Here is an 18,411-nt window from a genome sequence, read left to right on the forward strand (position 1 = left end):
TCTGGATATCGTTTTTGATGCAGGAGGGGTTGAAAGGAGGGCTCGTTGCAAAAGCACAACAGTCTATCCTTATTATTTTTCTAATTCACATCCAAACATGTAAACAATCAATGAGTGACAGCTGTAGTGGCTAGGTACATGTGAAGTCATGAATGAGTAAGCTTTTATTTCCATGAAGTTATGTAACAACTGTCTGTAAGCTGCTGAGTTTGTGTCCTTAATCACTGTGGAAACACACAACAGCACTCCACAAACTGATCATCATAATCTCCAAGAATGAAATCGTACCTTTGCATATGCTGGCTGTAGTTTCATTCTACGATATCCCAATCCCAAACCAGGCCGACCTGCTCACCTCTTCTAGCTAAACTCAATTAATTTGAATTGTATCAACCTTATAAATATCTACCGTCTTAATACATATAGAAACGAGCAGAAATACCACATTCAAGTTCAATTATGAACACTGTCACAATGTACATAATTTCTGTGGGTTGTTGTACTGCTAGTGCAGAGGACCACATTTTCATCTTCCTAGTTTTTGTATGCATTTTATTTTGTCAATGCACATAAACCAAACCAATTGATATAGTAAATGGCTAATGGCACATTGGTAGAATTGGAAAGTTTTCCGGTTCGTAGTAATAATTTATCAAGATGTCTTCTTCAAAAAGACACCTTAAGACACAGATTTATGCCAGCCAGACATCCACAACTCACCCTTTTAGTGTCCAGAAGGCATTCCATGAATATAAAACATTGCGGGGCAAATTCATTCACCTGGAAGTTCAACAGTACGAACAAAGCAATCTGCCGCTGTTTGCACTGCCGTCAACAAAACCAGGGGAAAACAAATTCCTTACATTTTCTTGCTGTGGAGTGGTTGCAATAAGCATATGCTTCACATATTTTGTTGCATTACATTCCCAGGGAAATGCACATGATGTTCCTTTGTACTGTACACAGCACAGGACCAAGGCGGACATCTTAAGTGGACATCTTAAAATCCTTACAGTACAAATGATACAAATCCTGGTTGTAAAATCGTTAGTCAAGTGACACATTCTACATACACACAGCATTGGCTCACCTGGAATAAAGTCCCCAGTCTTTGATAAACCCTAACGTGGATGAACTGATTGCTCGTGTTCACATGGACGAAGCGATCGCTCGTGTTCACGTGGACGAACTGATCGCTCGTGTTTATGTGGATGAACTGATCACTCGTGTTTACGTCAACGAATTGATCGCTCGTGTTTACATGGATGAATTGATTGCTTGTGTTTACATGTTTGCGTGGATTAACTGATCGCTTGTGTTTACATGTTTGCGTGGACAAACTGATCACTTGTGTTTACATGTTTTGTGCACGAACTGATCACTCGTGTTTATATGGACAAACTGAACGCTCGTGTTTATATGGACAAACTGATCGCTCGTGTTTACATGTTTACGTGGACGCACTGATCGCTCGTGTTTACGTGGACGCACTGATCGCTCGTGTTTACGTGGACGCACTGATCGCTCGTGTTTACGTGGATGAACTGATCGCTCGTGTTTACATGTTTACGTGGACAAACTGATCACTCGTGTTTACGTGGACGAACTGATTGATCAAATGTATGCTGGGATAGGCTCCAGCCCCCCTGCGACCCTGTTCAGGATAAGCGGGTTAAGATAATGGATGGATGGATGGATGGAGGGATGGATGGTAGATGGATATTGATATGACATTTCATTATTGTTCAAGAATCACTGTGGGTAAATACTTGGTACTATGAACTGATTTTCTTAAAATGCACGGACATGCAACAAAATGGTGTCTCCGCCTTACAAAAGAGACAACAAAATAAGCAGTCGGTTTGTAGTGTTGCATTTTTCTATTTAAATGATAGAAATCACTACTTAATATAAAATACTGATTAAATCAAAATAATTTGACTTTACAATGCACATATTTTAGTAAGACAATAGAATTAATTCAATTAGCTGGACAGTTTTAACACCTCCACATTCAAAAAATATATTACAGAAATAACTGTCACACCTGTAAGAAGTAGTAGTTTATCTTATTCTAGTAAATGTTTTTTCAATGTATTTAGCATCTGTACTCAGTAAAGCTTCTGAAAAAAAGATCATAATAAACAGATACATAATGCAAAAAGTGAACGGTGAAATACAAAACTGCAATAAGGTACACTGGACAACATTTTAACAAGGAGAAGAGAGTAGAACTAACTTCAGCACAGCTTTACAACTCAGTGTGTTAAATAAATTGCTGCTTTAAAAAAAACTAAGGTAACATTTCCAATAACACCGTAAACTCCAGTGCAATAGATGCAGCTAAAATAAAAACAAATATTTGTTCTTTTTGCCCAATGTTAAGATTATAGTGTTAGAAGGGATATAAAATGAATCCATTTTTGGCAAGTCTTTGTTTTCTGAATGCCTCAGTAACAGTGCAAGTAAGGAATGCAAAGATTGCTAGTGCAATAAAAAAAAACGGATACAACAAAACAGATTTTTTTTATATTGGATAAATGAAACATCTTAAGTAATTTCTCAAACTGATGCAGAGTTTAAGATAATTGCAGCCCTAAAAAGCAGAATCCTACAATGCCCAGGTGAAAGTTCTTCCTTGAAGGGTGACCATTCCCAAAATTCCTATATCTTTAAAAGGATTGTCACTTAAGGTCCCAGACAACTGCTGGTTTCATATTTCCACTAAGCCATCTTTGGATGCCAAAATGTGTCCCACCAGGCTTTTGAAATAAATATTATGTGCAACTATAAGAGCACTGTGCCCATCCAGACTCGGCAGAACTGGGCTGGATGCATAAAAGGTCTCTCAGCCTCCCTCTTTGGAAGACGTTCAACAGTCCGCCTTGATTTTGTCCAGAGAGTTGTCGATCTTTGTGAGCGTCTTTTTGATACGTAAAGCAGTCAGCCTGGCAGATGGGTTCTGGTACCAGCACTCCTTCATTAGTTTAGAGATCGATGTTAGAGTCTGAAAAAGAGAGGGGGGAAAAAAACACTGGTCAACAAGTACAGTATGGTTGGCATTTATATAGCACTGTACAATTAATGCTTCTCATTCACCCATTCATACACACACTCACACACCAACGGTGATTGGCTGCCATGCAAGGTGCCGACCAGCTCGTCAGGAGCATTTAGGGGTTAGGTGTCTTGCTCAGGGACACTTCGACACGGGCGGGGGATCGAACCTGCAACCATTCGACTGCCAGACAACTGCTCTTACTGCCTGAGCCATGTCTCCCCTGTTCCCCTATTTGCTTGGCACTGGTCCCATAGAATGTGAAACATGTTATGCTATTGAGCGCAGATGTGTTCAAAGTACAAAGGCTGGTACTGGGGAGAAATTGTGTTTATAGTGCAAATATGAATCAATTTCCAACTGACCATGCACTGTTCTGGCTTTCACCATGAAATGGATTCCTTATAAATCTAAGCACACAACCACTGAGCCTGGAGCCAGCCAGAAACAGGGCTGGACAAACTGCCCAACCACCTTCCGCCTCCAGGCAACTAAAGTCTGACAGCTGGCTGCTCACTGGGCAACAAGCAAACGTCACCTAGAGGTTACCATTTTTCCCCATTCCTCTTTCTTCATGCTCTCCTACACTATCTGCACATCCTGTCAAAAATTGTTGTTACTGAATCTTTTTATCTGTAGGAGATATACCAAGATGTGTGTGTTACTATTATTGGCTGCCCCCTCTCATTCACCATCGTGTGCCAACAGTACCAAGGTGAATGTCTCAAGCGCCTCAGTGGGACTCCGACAGGTGGCAGAGCCTGATCGAGATATCAAAGGATTAACCTTGAGGTGAGGCATCAGCGTAATAAGCAAACTGTGTACTGTATGCTTCACTCTCCTGAGGCAAATATTAAACAGGGAGCCGTTGAGCTTCTATAATACCGGTTTGTTTAATTAGCTACTTGGTGCCAGCATGCAGCTAATAGGGGTAGCCAGCAAAGGTAGCCTGTTGGCTAGACCATGGTTTGAAATGAAAAGATTATGTCGACAAAGTAAATTAAGGAATTCCTAAACCAACACTTAATTTGTGGAACTTTTAAGCCAAGAGAAGAAGGCTGGCTGCAGAAACTGATGAACACGCTGTCGCGGTACGGATTTAGAATAACGGGAGAGCCGCCAGGTCCTGCTGCAACTTGCGGAAGCCCTACCCAGGCGACTGCTCCTGACAAGCTGCCAGCTGCGTCGACAAGGCCAGGGCAGCAGAAATGTACCGTTACTGTGCAGCCAGGAGAATGCGAATTTCGCATACTGTTGCACAATGTTATTGTCGGAATAAGCAGAAAATGAGTTGTGTAAATATTTGCCGTCTAAAAATGGTCTTGTATGAATAGTTTATTATTCAAGTTGTGGTTCTATTTTATCAGTTTAATGCTAGTACTTCAGAATAGTGGGAATGAGGCAGGAATTGTCCATATTTATCTTTTTATAAAAAAATTATAAATAATCAGGGCAACCAAAGGGTCAACCTGGATATTGGTTGCAGCCATACAAATTGATGATTTGTGCACCACTGTGAATAATTCAGTAACGCTAAATGGACTGGTGGCATGGTGAACTGCACTGGCAGAGGCACCAACAGCGTTCGGTTTCCTGCACCTTACCGAAAAGAGAGCAAATTGGAAATATTCATAAATTATTCATTTTCTTCCATTTCTCAGTCACAGTGCATTTCAGTCCTAAAATTTACCGAGAACAAAACTCTGCTCACTGTCCAAATTTAACCAAGAGCTTAATTTTTCTGGCCCACCATCAACACAAATTTCGACAATGATGCTCAGGCTGAGGAAAAGCATGCGCATAGCTCTCACTCCATCAGTAAACACAGCAGAAAGAGACAAAACTTTGAACGCGTACAGCTTGCAGCACGGTTTTACTCTTTTGCTGAGCATACTGGATGTACAGCATAAGCGGTCTGAGGGACGGGCTGTGTGCTCACCGCATCGGAGAACCATCTGTTCGGGATATTGGGTCTCTGCTGGTCCGTACACACGACCTTCCTCATGTCCTCAAAACTGGGGTCACTGGGAACTGCATCGTGGAAGGGTGGTTTGTAGTCTTCCACAATGCCTACACAACAAATGAAGCAAAATGGGGAACAAATGACTCACAATTTGCTGACATATATTGTTCAGATTTGACATGAGCAGGCTATATGTTCCTGACTGACAACACTCAGAACAGCAAGTTGGTTTGACGGATGGATTTTGAGAAGCCAATCACAGCTTATCAGTTTTAAGTGGTCTCCAATATCATGGAGATAAACAGGGCACTAGAAAACATTAAGCTAATGAAAGCACCATGGGTTCGCCTTTAGCTCCTCCAGCAGGAGGTTAACTAACAGTACTGGGAGTCAGGAAAAACAACAACAGATCAGTAGCCCCTGGCATCCAGGAAAGCACGTCATGCAAACTCCTACAAAAAACCCCTGTGGTTGGCTGCCCACTCCCATCCAGAATATTCACAATACCAATGACAATCCCACTCCAACTTAGACCTCTGACCAATAACATTGAACTACATACAATTACAAATACGGGTTGTCTGGATCCTGGATGATGACAGGCTGAACAAAAAGCACCAATCACTGCTGCCCATCAAAGTCCAAAGTTCTCCAGCAACAAGTATACTGCCCTCAAATTATGGTAATGGCAGAGTGAAATTTCTGCTGTACGTTTTGCTATATATGAGGAATCTAGATTTGAGATCACAAGATGAATGTCCCCCCCCCCATTTCTAACTGCACATGCCTTACACACATAGAAAAATATCAAATTTCACTCTACCATTAGTGTATTGATGCATAACTGCTGATATCATAGGACTCATTGTACAGACATCTATGGAGAGAACACTGGTGCAGATGCATGCATAGCGTATCATGGGGATGATTGACAGCCGATCCCACACTGACCGTTGCTGACGGTCCTCCGGGCGACCTCCCACAGGACCAGCCCGAAGGCCCAGATGTCCACCCTCTTGTAGGACTCGAAGCAGTCCATCTGGATGGAGTCGTCCAGCACCTCCGGGGCCATGTATCGCTTGGTGCCAACCTTCGGGTTGTTCCCCACGTCTAACTCATTGGTGTCCTGGAAATGCATCACAGCTAGACCTGGGATAAAACCAGCAAGAGAAGTTTAAAAACCAACAAGAGTGGAAAGGGACAGCAAACAAGGACGAAATGGGTGTCCTTCATGGAAAATACTTAAGCTATAATCACTCTGGTAAACAGACATAAATCTATTTTTCATCTCTCACAAAATATATGTCTGACTGTCACAGGCATAACAAAACAGTAATAAAGTACAAACAAAACTGCTGTTCCTTCAGCTAAGCAATGAACTTTCAGGCGAGCATTCACTGTAAACCATCTTGAGCAATGTCTGCCCTTTTACCTCAATGGAACTGACAACACAAAATTGTGTAAGACAAAACATCCCTAAGGTTTGAAAAGAAACTGGAGAAATTGACTACAGCAACAGCACTTGAGAAGGGGGGGGAAAAAAAAAAATACAGTAACATTTTCTTATTTTATCGACAGCAAAATCATTGCTCCACACACACATGCTATGCTCCCATTACAAAAACAGCTGCTTCAAAAAAATCTTAAAGATTGAATAATTATTGTTCCACTTCACATAAACGCTTCTTGCAATACAAGTATTTACCTGGTTTCTGTACAATTCTAAAAACCTAATTAGGGAATGTTTTTACAGCTACCTTCTACTTGTTTAGATGCGGAAGTGATGATTGTATAGCTGAGAACAGACCAAAACTAATTGTTTGTTTGCATCAGCGCAGCTCTCCATTTAGGTAGCTCAAGTGCTGAGTGCACCTTAATGGATTTTTGGTTAAGGTCTATTTTTTGGTTAATGGCTTGTCACAGCTCAGAGAACAAGAATTGTAATATTTTGAGTGGCAGGTTACCACTGCATCTCAGTTTTGAGAGCCATTCGACATCAATGAAGTAGGAGACCACTCCTACACTCCTATTTGTGTGTGACTGGTTCTAGTCCATCTATAATTCCATGCAGCCATGTGAGACAATGCACTTCTAGAAACATACAACCACAATGGCACATTAATATCAATAACAGGGTATAAGCACATGCTAAAAGGACCCTCCACAATACCAAAGAGCTTTCTATTCTATTTCCATTCATTTCACATTCAAATTAAACATACAGACTGCTGAACTGATTAAGCATCACTAGATTTCTTCTGATGAAGCAGACTATGGGCTTTTGGCACACTTAAATAGTGTATGTTTGTGTCTCATGAGAATCTGAGCTGGAAACCTAGTGACTGAAAGACAATTTCTTCCCAACTTAACCACCATAAATTCACAAAATTCTCCCCACCGAACAGATCAATGCAAATGCATCAAAAGTAGTCATTATATAGCCATAGAGAGGTGCATCCTATACTCAACTTCAAGACGTTATGGAAACCAGAGCATTCATACCAAACCCAAAACATACAATTGTACAAGAGTGCAGTTGTTACATTCCTGTGAGAATAAAGAGCTGCCCAGAAATATGATTCTCATTTGAAACATTCACATGTGTAGCTAAAGAGATACATGCTAAAGACCTGGATCAAACATGTAATTGTTTTGTACTCAAATACTTTTAAAATACCTGGTGCAAGTGAGCAAACAAAGAGGACCAGAAGACAAGGGTTTGTGCTTTTTGAGAGTATTTCATAGGTTCCAATACACATGTCAAGCTCAGTAAAGCTTAGAAAAATATTTGAACCCAAAACAATTCCACCCAGGTCTGCCATGCTGTCTATGTTCCTGTGCAGGTTATGGGTGTCTGGGACACGGATGCCCCAGCGGTGGCTCAGGACGTACCCAGATCGGCGATGCAGCACTGGCCGTTCTTGTTGACCAGGACGTTCTTGCTCTTGAGGTCTCGGTGGGCGATGGCGGGCTTGCCCTGCGTGCCGAAGATTTCCACGTGGAGGTGGGCCAGGCCGCTGGAGATGGACAGGGCCATGCGCAGGCAGCCGGCTGTGTCCAGGGTGCTCTGTTGCAGGTAGTCGTACAGGGAGCCCATCTCGTGGAAGTGCGTGATCAGCCACAGCTGCGTGCTCGAGTTCCGCGACGTCATGTCCGAGGCGATGAACCCTGCGACCGAGAACTCGCTGTCAGAAACGCACGACAGGGGGCGCTAAAGCTCTCTGCTGTCAGGGGCGTCCTGAGCTTCAGATATCCTCGATGTCCAAGGTCTTATTTTTACATGCCCTATGAGCACGTATGGGCTCATAACTAATCAGCGCAGCCTTGGTGATTAGGCTTAGCGCTCCGCAGAAGTTCAGTGTGAGGTTCTCTCCTATCTCTGAACCGAAGGATAGTATGAGCCAAACTACGTACAGCTCAGCCCCCTACTCAATGCGTAATACAGGCCCAACTTGCAATAACATAACTGTGCAACATCCACACCTGCATGGAAAACGAATATAAAAAGCTCTTCAGAAACATGACAAAAAATTATGGGGGCGCTCAGAATGTTCCGGTGTCGTCGTTCTACTCAAAAACAAAAACTACCCGATAACTGACTGAAAATCAACCAATAATCTCAACTTTAATGTCTCTTCATCCACTAAAAAAAGCTTTCTGCAGTTATAAGGCTGCACAATAAAATTCCAGGGCAACACTGCATGAATCCGTGCAAGCCATTACCTCGGCATTCCAGTTTGACTAAATTCATTTCTGGATGACAAAGAATGCACACAGCTGTGTTATGGCGATAACGCTGTTCTTCCCACGTGAAAAGGTGTCTGATGTCACCGTACCAGAGCCGGAACATTCCTTCTCAATCAGTGGCATTCATCAGATGGGCTTGTTTTTTCAGTATCCGCATACCGCCCAGTGCCGTAGGGTTAGCCAACAGCAGGTGACACCGTAGTCAGGAGAAACGCGTAATCACTACAAAATACTGATGTTTGATATACTGTATACTGTAATTCTCCCCTGTGAAGAAAACGCTGTCTGTTTTCCCATTTTAAAACACTTCACCAATACACAGTCCGTATGAACAACATTACCACTATCCAATCTGACTGTGCATGGACTGTGCAGCCAGGGAAGAGATAATTCAATAAGAGCTCCTTCACTTCCAATACTCCTAATGTGGTAAATGTAATATGTCAATATGATTCATACATTAAAAACACCACAAGTATGCAGAATTGATTGCTGCCCTTAATTTTGTTAGCCTAGCACTCTTAGCATTATTATGTGTGCTTACTACATACTACTATTTGGGGGGGGGGTGGGGGGATTAGCAGCAATTTCATTAAACATGAAAAATAACAATCAAGGAAAAAAGTAGAGCATAATGTCCTTTCCGTAATCGTGTATGGTAGGGCCCGTCAGCCTTGCAAACCTACCCAGGATGTTCTCGTGTCGAAGAAGCACAGTGTTGTAGATCTCCGTCTCCCGGAACCAGGACTTCTCGTCTCGGGAGGAGAAGATTTTGACGGCCACGTTCTCGCCCTGCCACTGCCCCCTCCACACCTCTCCATAGCGCCCCTTTCCTGTCAGACGGGCGAGAGCGAGGGGCCGGTGAATTTACAGCTTCAAATGAGACTGTGACAACTGATGTCTGAAAGAAGATAGTCCAGTAACTAAACATTATTTGAAAATAAAAGAGCGTATTTAAACTTGGTTCTTATCAACTTATCCATTTTATTTGAGTAAGTCAGTAGGATTATGCGGTGTTATCGAGAGGCTCTTGAGTGATCAGTTGTGCATATGTAAGGTCCACAAGAGGGTTATTCAACTGTACTCGCTAATGCAGTGGTCTTCATTCCTGGTCCTGGCGAGCTGCATGGTGTGCTGGCTAATGTTGTTACTCAGCACTTAACTATGAAATCAACTGCTTTCATTGATCAATGAACTCCTCTCCCCTGGTTTCTTGGGTCTGGATTGGTTGCTGCTATTAAGGCAAAAACAAAAGCCAGCACACCCTGCGGCTCTCCAGGACCAGGAATGAAGACCACTGTGCTAGTACATTTGCCACAGACAGCCCTTTGATCAAGGAGGAAGAAGCATCATTCAGATGCATCCACGGCTGCAGTGTCAGCATACCACCTCCGAGTCACAGGAAAACAGGCGACGGCTCTGCATATTTTAATAAGACGGCTACTTTACATACACATATCTCCATGGCATGCAATTCATATTGCTTTATAAGGACCATGTGAAAAATGTTTGGCCTATATTCTTAATTTGTTAAACAATTTGGAAGAAGGAGGTTATGAAGAGCTGTGGTCGAGAACAACATCATAGCAACCATAAAGACAAGTACTTCTGTCTATGACTTGACTGTCCAAAACAGTTAACCTTTTGCCTCATTTGCCATGCCCCAATAAGCCAGTAATAGAAGAGATCTCCTTGCTAATGCCTAGAAAATGTCTCCAATCTCGGCGGGGTCTGTTTGTGGACTTGGCCTCCAGCCACTTGAGGCCCATTGCGACATCTGAGAAGGGGGTCTGAGCCGGCCGGGGGGCCGGGGCAGGAGGGAGTCCATGTCGCAACGCACCCTGAACCCTGGCCTGTACCAGGCACACTCACAATGATGCACGTTCACACACACTTGTGCACTCAAACATCCTTTACACACATATGCCCGCACGCGCGCGCACACACACACACACACACACACACACACACACACACACACTCACAATGATGCACGTTCACACACACTTGTGCACTCAAACATCCTTTACACACATATGCGCGCATGCAGACACACACACACACACACACACACACACACACACACACACACACACGCACTCACATGCACATGGACACACACAGGCATAGGGATACACACACACACAGGCTCACAAATACACGTGCTCACAGACAGACACACAGGCCAACAAGCACACACACACACACATAGGGATACACACGCAGGAGCATGATATCCATTAAAAACACTAATCGAGGTAAAGGACAGGGGTAAAGCAAGCGGAGCACAAGGACTGTTAAAAATTTTTTTATAGTGATAGTGAAGAGACCTTCAACCGCACAGCAACACAAATCCCCCCCAACTGCTTTTATATACAGTATAAAGGGACATTGTTCCACCCTGAAGGACGACTCGTGTTGCCAGTGGAAAAGGAAGAATACGTGACTGCCTACTCCGTTCGGTTATCCCCCTGTTCATGTTCATTTCCAGTCTAAATGCAGAGCTCCTTAATCTGCTGGCTGGCCAGGGTTTAAGAAGGAGAGAGTGATCTCATTGGATACTGACCCACACACTCGTTGAGCGTGATCTGTCGAGCGACCGTCCGCTGCACCAGGAAGGGGAGCCCCGAGCCGCTTCCTGAAGTGCAGGAGTGATCCAGCAAATCCTGCGAGAGAGAGAGGGAGAGGAGAACCGTGAGTCCACCAAACAGCAGCTCCCTAACCTATGACTCGTTCGGCTGGGGGCTGCGGTGCGATTCTCCGCCCTATTCCTTAATCGCGAGGACCTCTGTGATTACCCCCTGGTCCTGGCTGCCCGCTCGGAGGTACATGCATGTGGAAATACCCCACCCTCAGCAGTGTGTCTGTAGTCTGTGATTAGTGGGCGGGTGGAAGATCTGATCTAATCCCAGCCCCAGACTCCAAAAAGGCTCAGTGCTAAGCCTTTTATTTTTATCTCCTCAGTCAGGAATCTGATCTGGGGTCCTGCAAAACGCTGTAGTGGACACAAGAGGGCGATGTTTAGCAACTCCAGAAAGGAGACAGAACGTACAATTTGCCCCCCAAAAAAACAAAACAATATAAAAAGACACCGCACACTAAAGATGGAGCATCTTATACAATGAGCATGAAAAGGACCTACGGAGGGTGAGAATGACGGTGTTATCTTTTTAAACCTGAGTCGGAGACGGTGGCTGAGCTGGGCTGTGCGACAGTGGAGTGGGTCTGTGCCAAAATGAAATCAGGTCACTGCAGCAGTCATTGGTCAGGTCATTGGTCTAGACAGCGGAGCGACGTCGCCGCGCTGCACAGAGACAGCCAATAAGGAGGCGGCTCTCCCGCGCTTCGTTTTCTGAAAGTCACTGCTTCTGTCACGGAGGCTCCTAATAGCTCGTCTGGGGGCACGGCCAAGCGCTTTTAAATTATTTTGGTGAAAACATTCTGCAGTGCTATTTCGGCATCCGGTCGCCAAGTGTTTTGGTGTGCTTTTAAATTAGCCTGACAAGTTTTTTAAAATACGTGAAATTCTATACAGCAGTCACACTTTAAACAGGCTCTCTGTGATTTAAAAGCTGAATACTTAACTTGATGAACTTAATAAAACAAATCACAGCAAACACAGAACAGATATGATTAGGGTTTTAGTTCAGCCTCTTTCATTTGACTTGCTGATGTTTCTATAAAGAAAGGGCTCGTTTGGTCTACAGCCAGAGGAGCTCCCAGAAGTTTATTTTGCACAGGCATGACAAGGAACACCCACAACATTACATTACTCTACAGTTATTTAGCTGATGATTTTATCCAAAGCGACATAGTCGATTTGACTAAGCAGGAGCAAATCGCTCCTGGAGCAATGTGGGGTTAAGGGCCTTCAACTTTCCAGGTCCCAGTCAAGCACCACAGCCACTACCACTATAGCCTCCAAACGACTGTTGCCCCAGCACTACTGTAAGAGCTGCTGATTTGAGGGAGGCTGTGTTAGCCCGCCTTCCCCAGTCCGCTCACCGCCAGAGTGCTGTCGCCCACGTTGGACGCGATGAGGCCGTCGATGGTGCCGTACTCTGCGTCCCGCGCCGTCAGACGCTCCATCTTGTTCTGGTGGATCCGCCGGAACGCCAGGATGGCGATTCCCGACAGCACGATGAGCACGATGACGGGGGCGACGATGACGATGGCCAGAGTGGTCACACTGTAGGTCTGCCCGTCTCCGGACCGCTCTGCGTGAGGGAAGAACAGAATACACACCCCGTAAGCACTTCATTAGGTATTTCACTTTATCAGGCTTATTGGTCTTCTACTGCAGTAGCCTATCCACTCAGGGGTTTGACACGTGTGTTCAGAGATGCTCTTCTGCATACCGCTGTTGTAATGAATGATTATTTGTATTACTGTCACCTTCCTGTCAGCTTTGACCAGTCTGGCCCTTTTCCTCTGACCGTTTAGTTTTTTTGCACCATTCTCTGCAAACTCTAGAGACTGTTGTGTGTGAAAATTCCAGGAGATCAGCAGTTTCTGAGATACACAAACCACCCAGTCAATGGGCCTGACATTTGGTCTGAAAAACAGCTGAACCTCTTGACCACATGATTGGCCTATTAAATATTTGCATTGACAAGCTAATCTCTGTACAGATCAACCTAATAAAGTGGTCATTGAGCGTATATCTGAGTGGACCAATCCAACAGCCTTTTTCTTCAGGCGGGTCACACAACACATGCAGACAACAGCAGATGATGAACGCTGATTAGAAGTATTAGCGGATTTCTTATTGGCTCCACCATTGATTGGTTAAAATACAAACACCGTGTTAATCACAGAACAATGGTCTATAAATGACCAAGACCAAGTTCACATAGGGAGCCAATGGGCCATAAAAGAACCTTGTTGCATTCAGAGCAAATTCTAAAAAGGCATAGCATTTTCTTTCTTTGGTTTTATAATTATCATTTTGATTGCATAGAATAGAGAATCTCCAGTTACTTAAAGCTAATTTTCCACTTGAGAGAAAGAAATATGATGACTTTTTTTTTGCTTGACAAGAGAAAATGTCATGCCTCATTGTCAGATCTTGAAATCAATCTCATTTCTCACTCTGAAAAAGTAATAGAAATAACATTTTATGTCAATATATAGGACTATAAATGCTTGTCAAGATTTACTTGTTTTAGTTTTTGCTGTGTGAGTACAATGGTCTAGGACAGGGGTCTGCCACCCTGGTCCTGGAGAGCCAAGGACTCTGCTGGTTTCCCTTGTTGCACTTAAGCTAGAATAGCAGATGACTGCATGACTAATTAACTCATGTCACCTGCTTACTTGGGTATGAATTTGGTCCTGATTTTAAGGTGGAAACACAAACCAGGAGAGGACCTCTCCAGGACCACGATTGCCAGAGAATGAAGCCAGAGGAATCGGTTTCCACACAAAGCAGGACACACACTGCCCCCTGCAGGACTGGAGGTGCGGACACGCGTGACTCCATACTGTCACGCAGCGCTGAGGTTAGCATGAGGCTAGCACGGTTGGGTACCTCTGGCGGGCAGCGCCACGGTGATGTTGAGGTTGCAGAGGTGGCCCTGGCAGCACTCTACGATCTGGTCGGGCGAGGGCGGGGTCTTGCAGGTGAGCCGGCCCTGCTCGTACACCTTGAAGCAGCCCTTCTGGTAGTCCAGCGTGCCGTCTGTCAGCGTCAGCGAGGAGAAGCACTGCCTCCCCATGCAGCGCCCCCCGCTCACGCACGAGCGCCCCTCACACACGCACTCGTGGTCCCGCGAGACCGGCTTCGCCTCCTCGTCTGGGGGGGGAGGGAGACAAACGGTTAAGTTACTGTAAAAATGTTTCACAAATGTTGAGCTAACTTCCGAAAAGTCGGCTAAAGAAAATGCAAATCTGTGTGTGTCTCCATCAACTACTGACTAATTCTGAAGTGGGCACAACAAGATTACATAATCAAGAGTGCCAGCTGCCCTATTTTGGGATTTCTGGAGCAGAAGCTTGTGACTTAGGTCCCTGTCATGTCATAATAATACGTTTCCATCACCCTCCATTACATCTTCTTTATCGATACGCCTCGGCCAAGTTTACTTAAACACAAATTCAAAATGAAAATAAAAACAGTGGATGGAAACCCCACTAATGAGTGAGCAGAAAGAGAAGTCTGAAGACCCTGCAGATGGGCATGTTCACCCCATCGCACCCAAAAATACTGTACAATAAATACATCAACATGCTGATGAAGACCTGAGCACGCCAGCACTGTCAGGAGTCCTTCTGAACACAAAAGAGCTCTAGGCCAGGGACCATCAAATCACGGTCCTCCAGGGCCAAGAACTGCTGGTTCTCCACCCTCCCTTTACCTGGGAATCAGGTGTGAAGACAGTCTGGCCTATCAGTAGCAGTGATTTTTCAGCTAATTATCTGGGAGAAAAGAAAACCAGGGCCAGACTTGATGATTGCTGCTCTAGGCTAACATGTTCCAAAGTGGAATCATTTAGGAGCACACCAATGCATCCTGAATTACCTTTCCAGTTAGCACACATCAATTTTCTGGAGCAAATTCTCATAAAATGGCATTACTGCTGAGCCCTGTAAAAGAAGAACATTTTTCCATGACAGTTGGCCAGTAGGACTACGTGGATGTTTAACTGTGTGCTTGGAGTTAGCTGTTCATCTGAAGCCCGATGCGCTAAGGGGCAAAACGGCTCAAACAGAAACGGACTTCACCTCTGACCACCGTCTCCATGGTGATGTTCATGTTACACAGGGGCCCCTGGCAGCACTGCAGGGTCAGGTTGGGCAGGGGGGGTCCTCTGCAGGCGTCAGCCCCTCCACAGCCCTTCTGGAGCTGGGAGGTCCCGTTCTGGACGGACAGGGAGGCGTAGCACTGGAGCCCGGAGCACCGCGGACCGTCACCGCAAGACCCACCCTCACACACGCACTCAAATTCCTCCGTGCCAAGCACTGCTGCTTTATCTGCTGTAGGGACACACACATTAATACTTTCACTCATGACCACATAGCAAAGTTACACCAATGGACTTAAACAATATAGACCATAGTAGCTCTCTGTCACACTCAGTTTATTCAATACTTCAATTTATGTAGACTAGAAGATATAAAATACAGTATATGCATGTATAAAATACACTGGAGGATGAAGATGAAGAACAGCCCCCTGCCCCCTGTAAAACACACATGGTCCCTAAAATCTGATTAGAAGTCATTTTCATACCAGAACATCATAACTGTCAAAACTGCAGGAGGGTAAGACAGACACTCCACCCCTGGACCAGCTGGATGTATTTGTGGTGGGAGGTCCTGGATGTGTTTGTGGTGGGAGGTGCTGGATGTATTTGTGGTGGGAGGTGCTGGATGTATTTGTGGTGGGAGGTGCTGGATGTATTTGTGGTGGGAGGTGCTGGATGTATTTGTGGTGGGAGGTGCTGGATGTATTTGTGGTGGGAGGCGCTGGATGTATTTGTGGTGGGAGGTGCTGGATGTATTTGTGGTGGGAGGTGCTAGATGTATTTGTGGTGGGAGGTGCTGGATGTATTTGTGGTGGGAGGTGCTGGATGTATTTGTGGTGGGAGTGGTGGCCATGGTGCTACACCATGACTACAGCCTGCAAGCTTCACCAGCCGCACAAACGCACCATTTACACACCACTGGCGTATTTTTGGAAGAGGTCTGATGCATTCTGGCTGAGTGCCAGACATGCTCTAACTTATAGCAACAGCTTTTAAGAAACTATCACAAAATACCACTGGCCTTTGATGCATTGATAATGTGTGTTGTTCACTTAGCTGCTAACAGTATTAAACGGGAGAAGCTGGCAGTCAGGTTAAGATGCCTGTCCTAGTCTGGCCTGTGGGAAAGTGAGAGGTGGGCTCCTAACTAACACTCAGTTGCTGAGCTACTGTGAGCTGTCTCTGCAATCTGTGCAGCTGCCAGAGACCCACCAGGAAAGTGCCAAAGTATGCACTTAGCATGCGGATGTCAGCCAGTCAAACGACTTCTCTCTAAACAAACAGCCTGTGTGTAAGAGTGTGTGTGTGTGTGTGTGTGTGTGTGAGAGAGAGAGAGAGAGAGAGAGAGAGAGACCTAGAGAGAGAAAGAGAGGCTCTTGAGAAGGGCTGCCCAAACCTGTTCCCTAAAGTCCGATAGGTTTTCACTCCAACCCAAACAAAGCACACGTCATCCAGCTAAATCGCGAATTAGCTGAATGAGGTGTGTCAAATTATGGTTGAGGTGGAAACCTACAGGCCGATAAATCTCCAGGAACAGGGTCAGGCAGCCCCGCTCTTGGGGGAGCGTGCAAGTGAAAGCCGGGATTATTTCAGAGGGGTGTCAGGCCAACCTTACCTTGCATACAAAAAGAGGGGGAGACCAGCACTATTAAGACCGGGAGAATCATAATGCCATCTGATGCTGTAGATCTGAAACACAGAACACAAGAGAGCCACGGGTGATAATGCTGTAACCATTGTGCAGAGTAGAAGACCCAAAAACACCAAGCATACTGTGTGCAGCAGTGATGAACATAAGACTACAGGTTAGCTATGAATACACCAAGCAGAACGGCAGCTACTGAGCCATGTTATCAAGTAGTCCTCGGTAAGCAGAAGCAGACAGAGAAGGAGCGTTAATTCAGAGGTGAAAGTGTAGCAAAAGGGAATTTCATAAACAGGGGGAAAAAATGAGCTTTCCTTGTTGTCAGCAGAGTCAACATCAAGTTTAAAAACGCTGAAGCAAAGTGGGTCTCATGCCTTCCTGTTGTCCTGGCAACAAGGAGTTGAGTGGCAAGCGGTGGGGAGACTGCCGCTATCCTATTGGCTGCCAGAGAGTCTGAGAAACACGGCCCGATTGGCAGCAGAGGGGAGCGGATCGACACAGGAGGAGAGAGGGACAGAGGAGGAGGAGGAGAAGGGAGCACAGCAGGGCGGAGGTATGCGGAGCCCAGACAGGAATTAAAATGGGAAGTCTTACCCTTTCATACCACTTCAGCCAAAACACTGAGCCTGAAACATTTACTAATGGCAGCGACACACTCAGGCCTCCTGTAAAACACGCGCAGACGCCGACACTATCTGACACGGTTCGGCTGCCGGGCTGGAACACGGCCGGACACTCTCGCTCCCAGCGACTGCATTTCCCCGACACGCTCCCCGACACGCTTAGCATTCACCGCTATCCCGACAGCGCGGCTAGCCTGCTGAAGGAGAGCCCGACATCTCCCTGGGCTCTAGCGCCCGCCACCAGACATAAATGATTAACTGCCAAGCGTTAGCCTGTTAGCATTAGCGCCACGCATAGCCACCGGCCGCTTGTGTGCAGACTGCATGCTGCTCTTTCAATAAGCACATAACCCAGGCTGGAGCGCAGAGATAATCACCGTCTCCAAGCCAGAGCTGGGGGGGAGAGGGGGGCCGGCGACGGGGCAGACAGTGAGAGACTCTCTCGCACTGAGGGGGGGAATAAATCCAGGGCACAGTATGGTTCTAACCACAGTTTAGCCCCCGTAACAGCTGTCGGGAGGCCGCTGCGGTTACAGAGCAAACTCGTGCCCAACTGCTGCCAGGTTAACCGCTCCGATGGCAGAATGAGTCCGATCTGTCGTTTTGATCCGCAACATCTGAAATAATTCCCC

At 45.5% G+C, this 18,411-nt stretch overlaps 1 protein-coding gene across 4 annotated transcripts in view; it reads right to left on the reverse strand.

Annotated features, from left to right (window-relative positions):
- Nucleotides 1-1,857: 1,857 nt before the first annotated feature.
- Nucleotides 1,858-18,411, reverse strand: part of LOC133116432 (activin receptor type-1-like) — a 32,188-nt gene continuing 15,634 nt past the window's right edge. For 3 of the 4 annotated variants that reach the window (XM_061225943.1, XM_061225944.1, XM_061225945.1), the window contains exons 2-11: nucleotides 17,127-17,200; nucleotides 15,489-15,740; nucleotides 14,296-14,559; nucleotides 12,774-12,985; nucleotides 11,335-11,434; nucleotides 9,455-9,601; nucleotides 7,914-8,189; nucleotides 5,973-6,170; nucleotides 4,998-5,128; nucleotides 1,858-3,007 (exon numbers count right to left, since the gene is read on the reverse strand). In XM_061225943.1, coding sequence (XP_061081927.1) covers nucleotides 2,873-3,007; nucleotides 4,998-5,128; nucleotides 5,973-6,170; nucleotides 7,914-8,189; nucleotides 9,455-9,601; nucleotides 11,335-11,434; nucleotides 12,774-12,985; nucleotides 14,296-14,559; nucleotides 15,489-15,740; nucleotides 17,127-17,178 — 1,767 coding nt within the window. In that variant the 5' untranslated portion in view covers nucleotides 17,179-17,200 and the 3' untranslated portion in view covers nucleotides 1,858-2,872. The remainder of the gene's footprint in view (nucleotides 3,008-4,997; nucleotides 5,129-5,972; nucleotides 6,171-7,913; nucleotides 8,190-9,454; nucleotides 9,602-11,334; nucleotides 11,435-12,773; nucleotides 12,986-14,295; nucleotides 14,560-15,488; nucleotides 15,741-17,126; nucleotides 17,201-18,411) is intronic. The other variant, XM_061225946.1, reaches the window with a different exon arrangement.

The sequence above is a fragment of the Conger conger genome, chromosome 17 (genome assembly GCF_963514075.1).
Source record: "Conger conger chromosome 17, fConCon1.1, whole genome shotgun sequence".
Classification (NCBI taxonomy): Eukaryota; Metazoa; Chordata; class Actinopteri; order Anguilliformes; family Congridae; genus Conger; species Conger conger.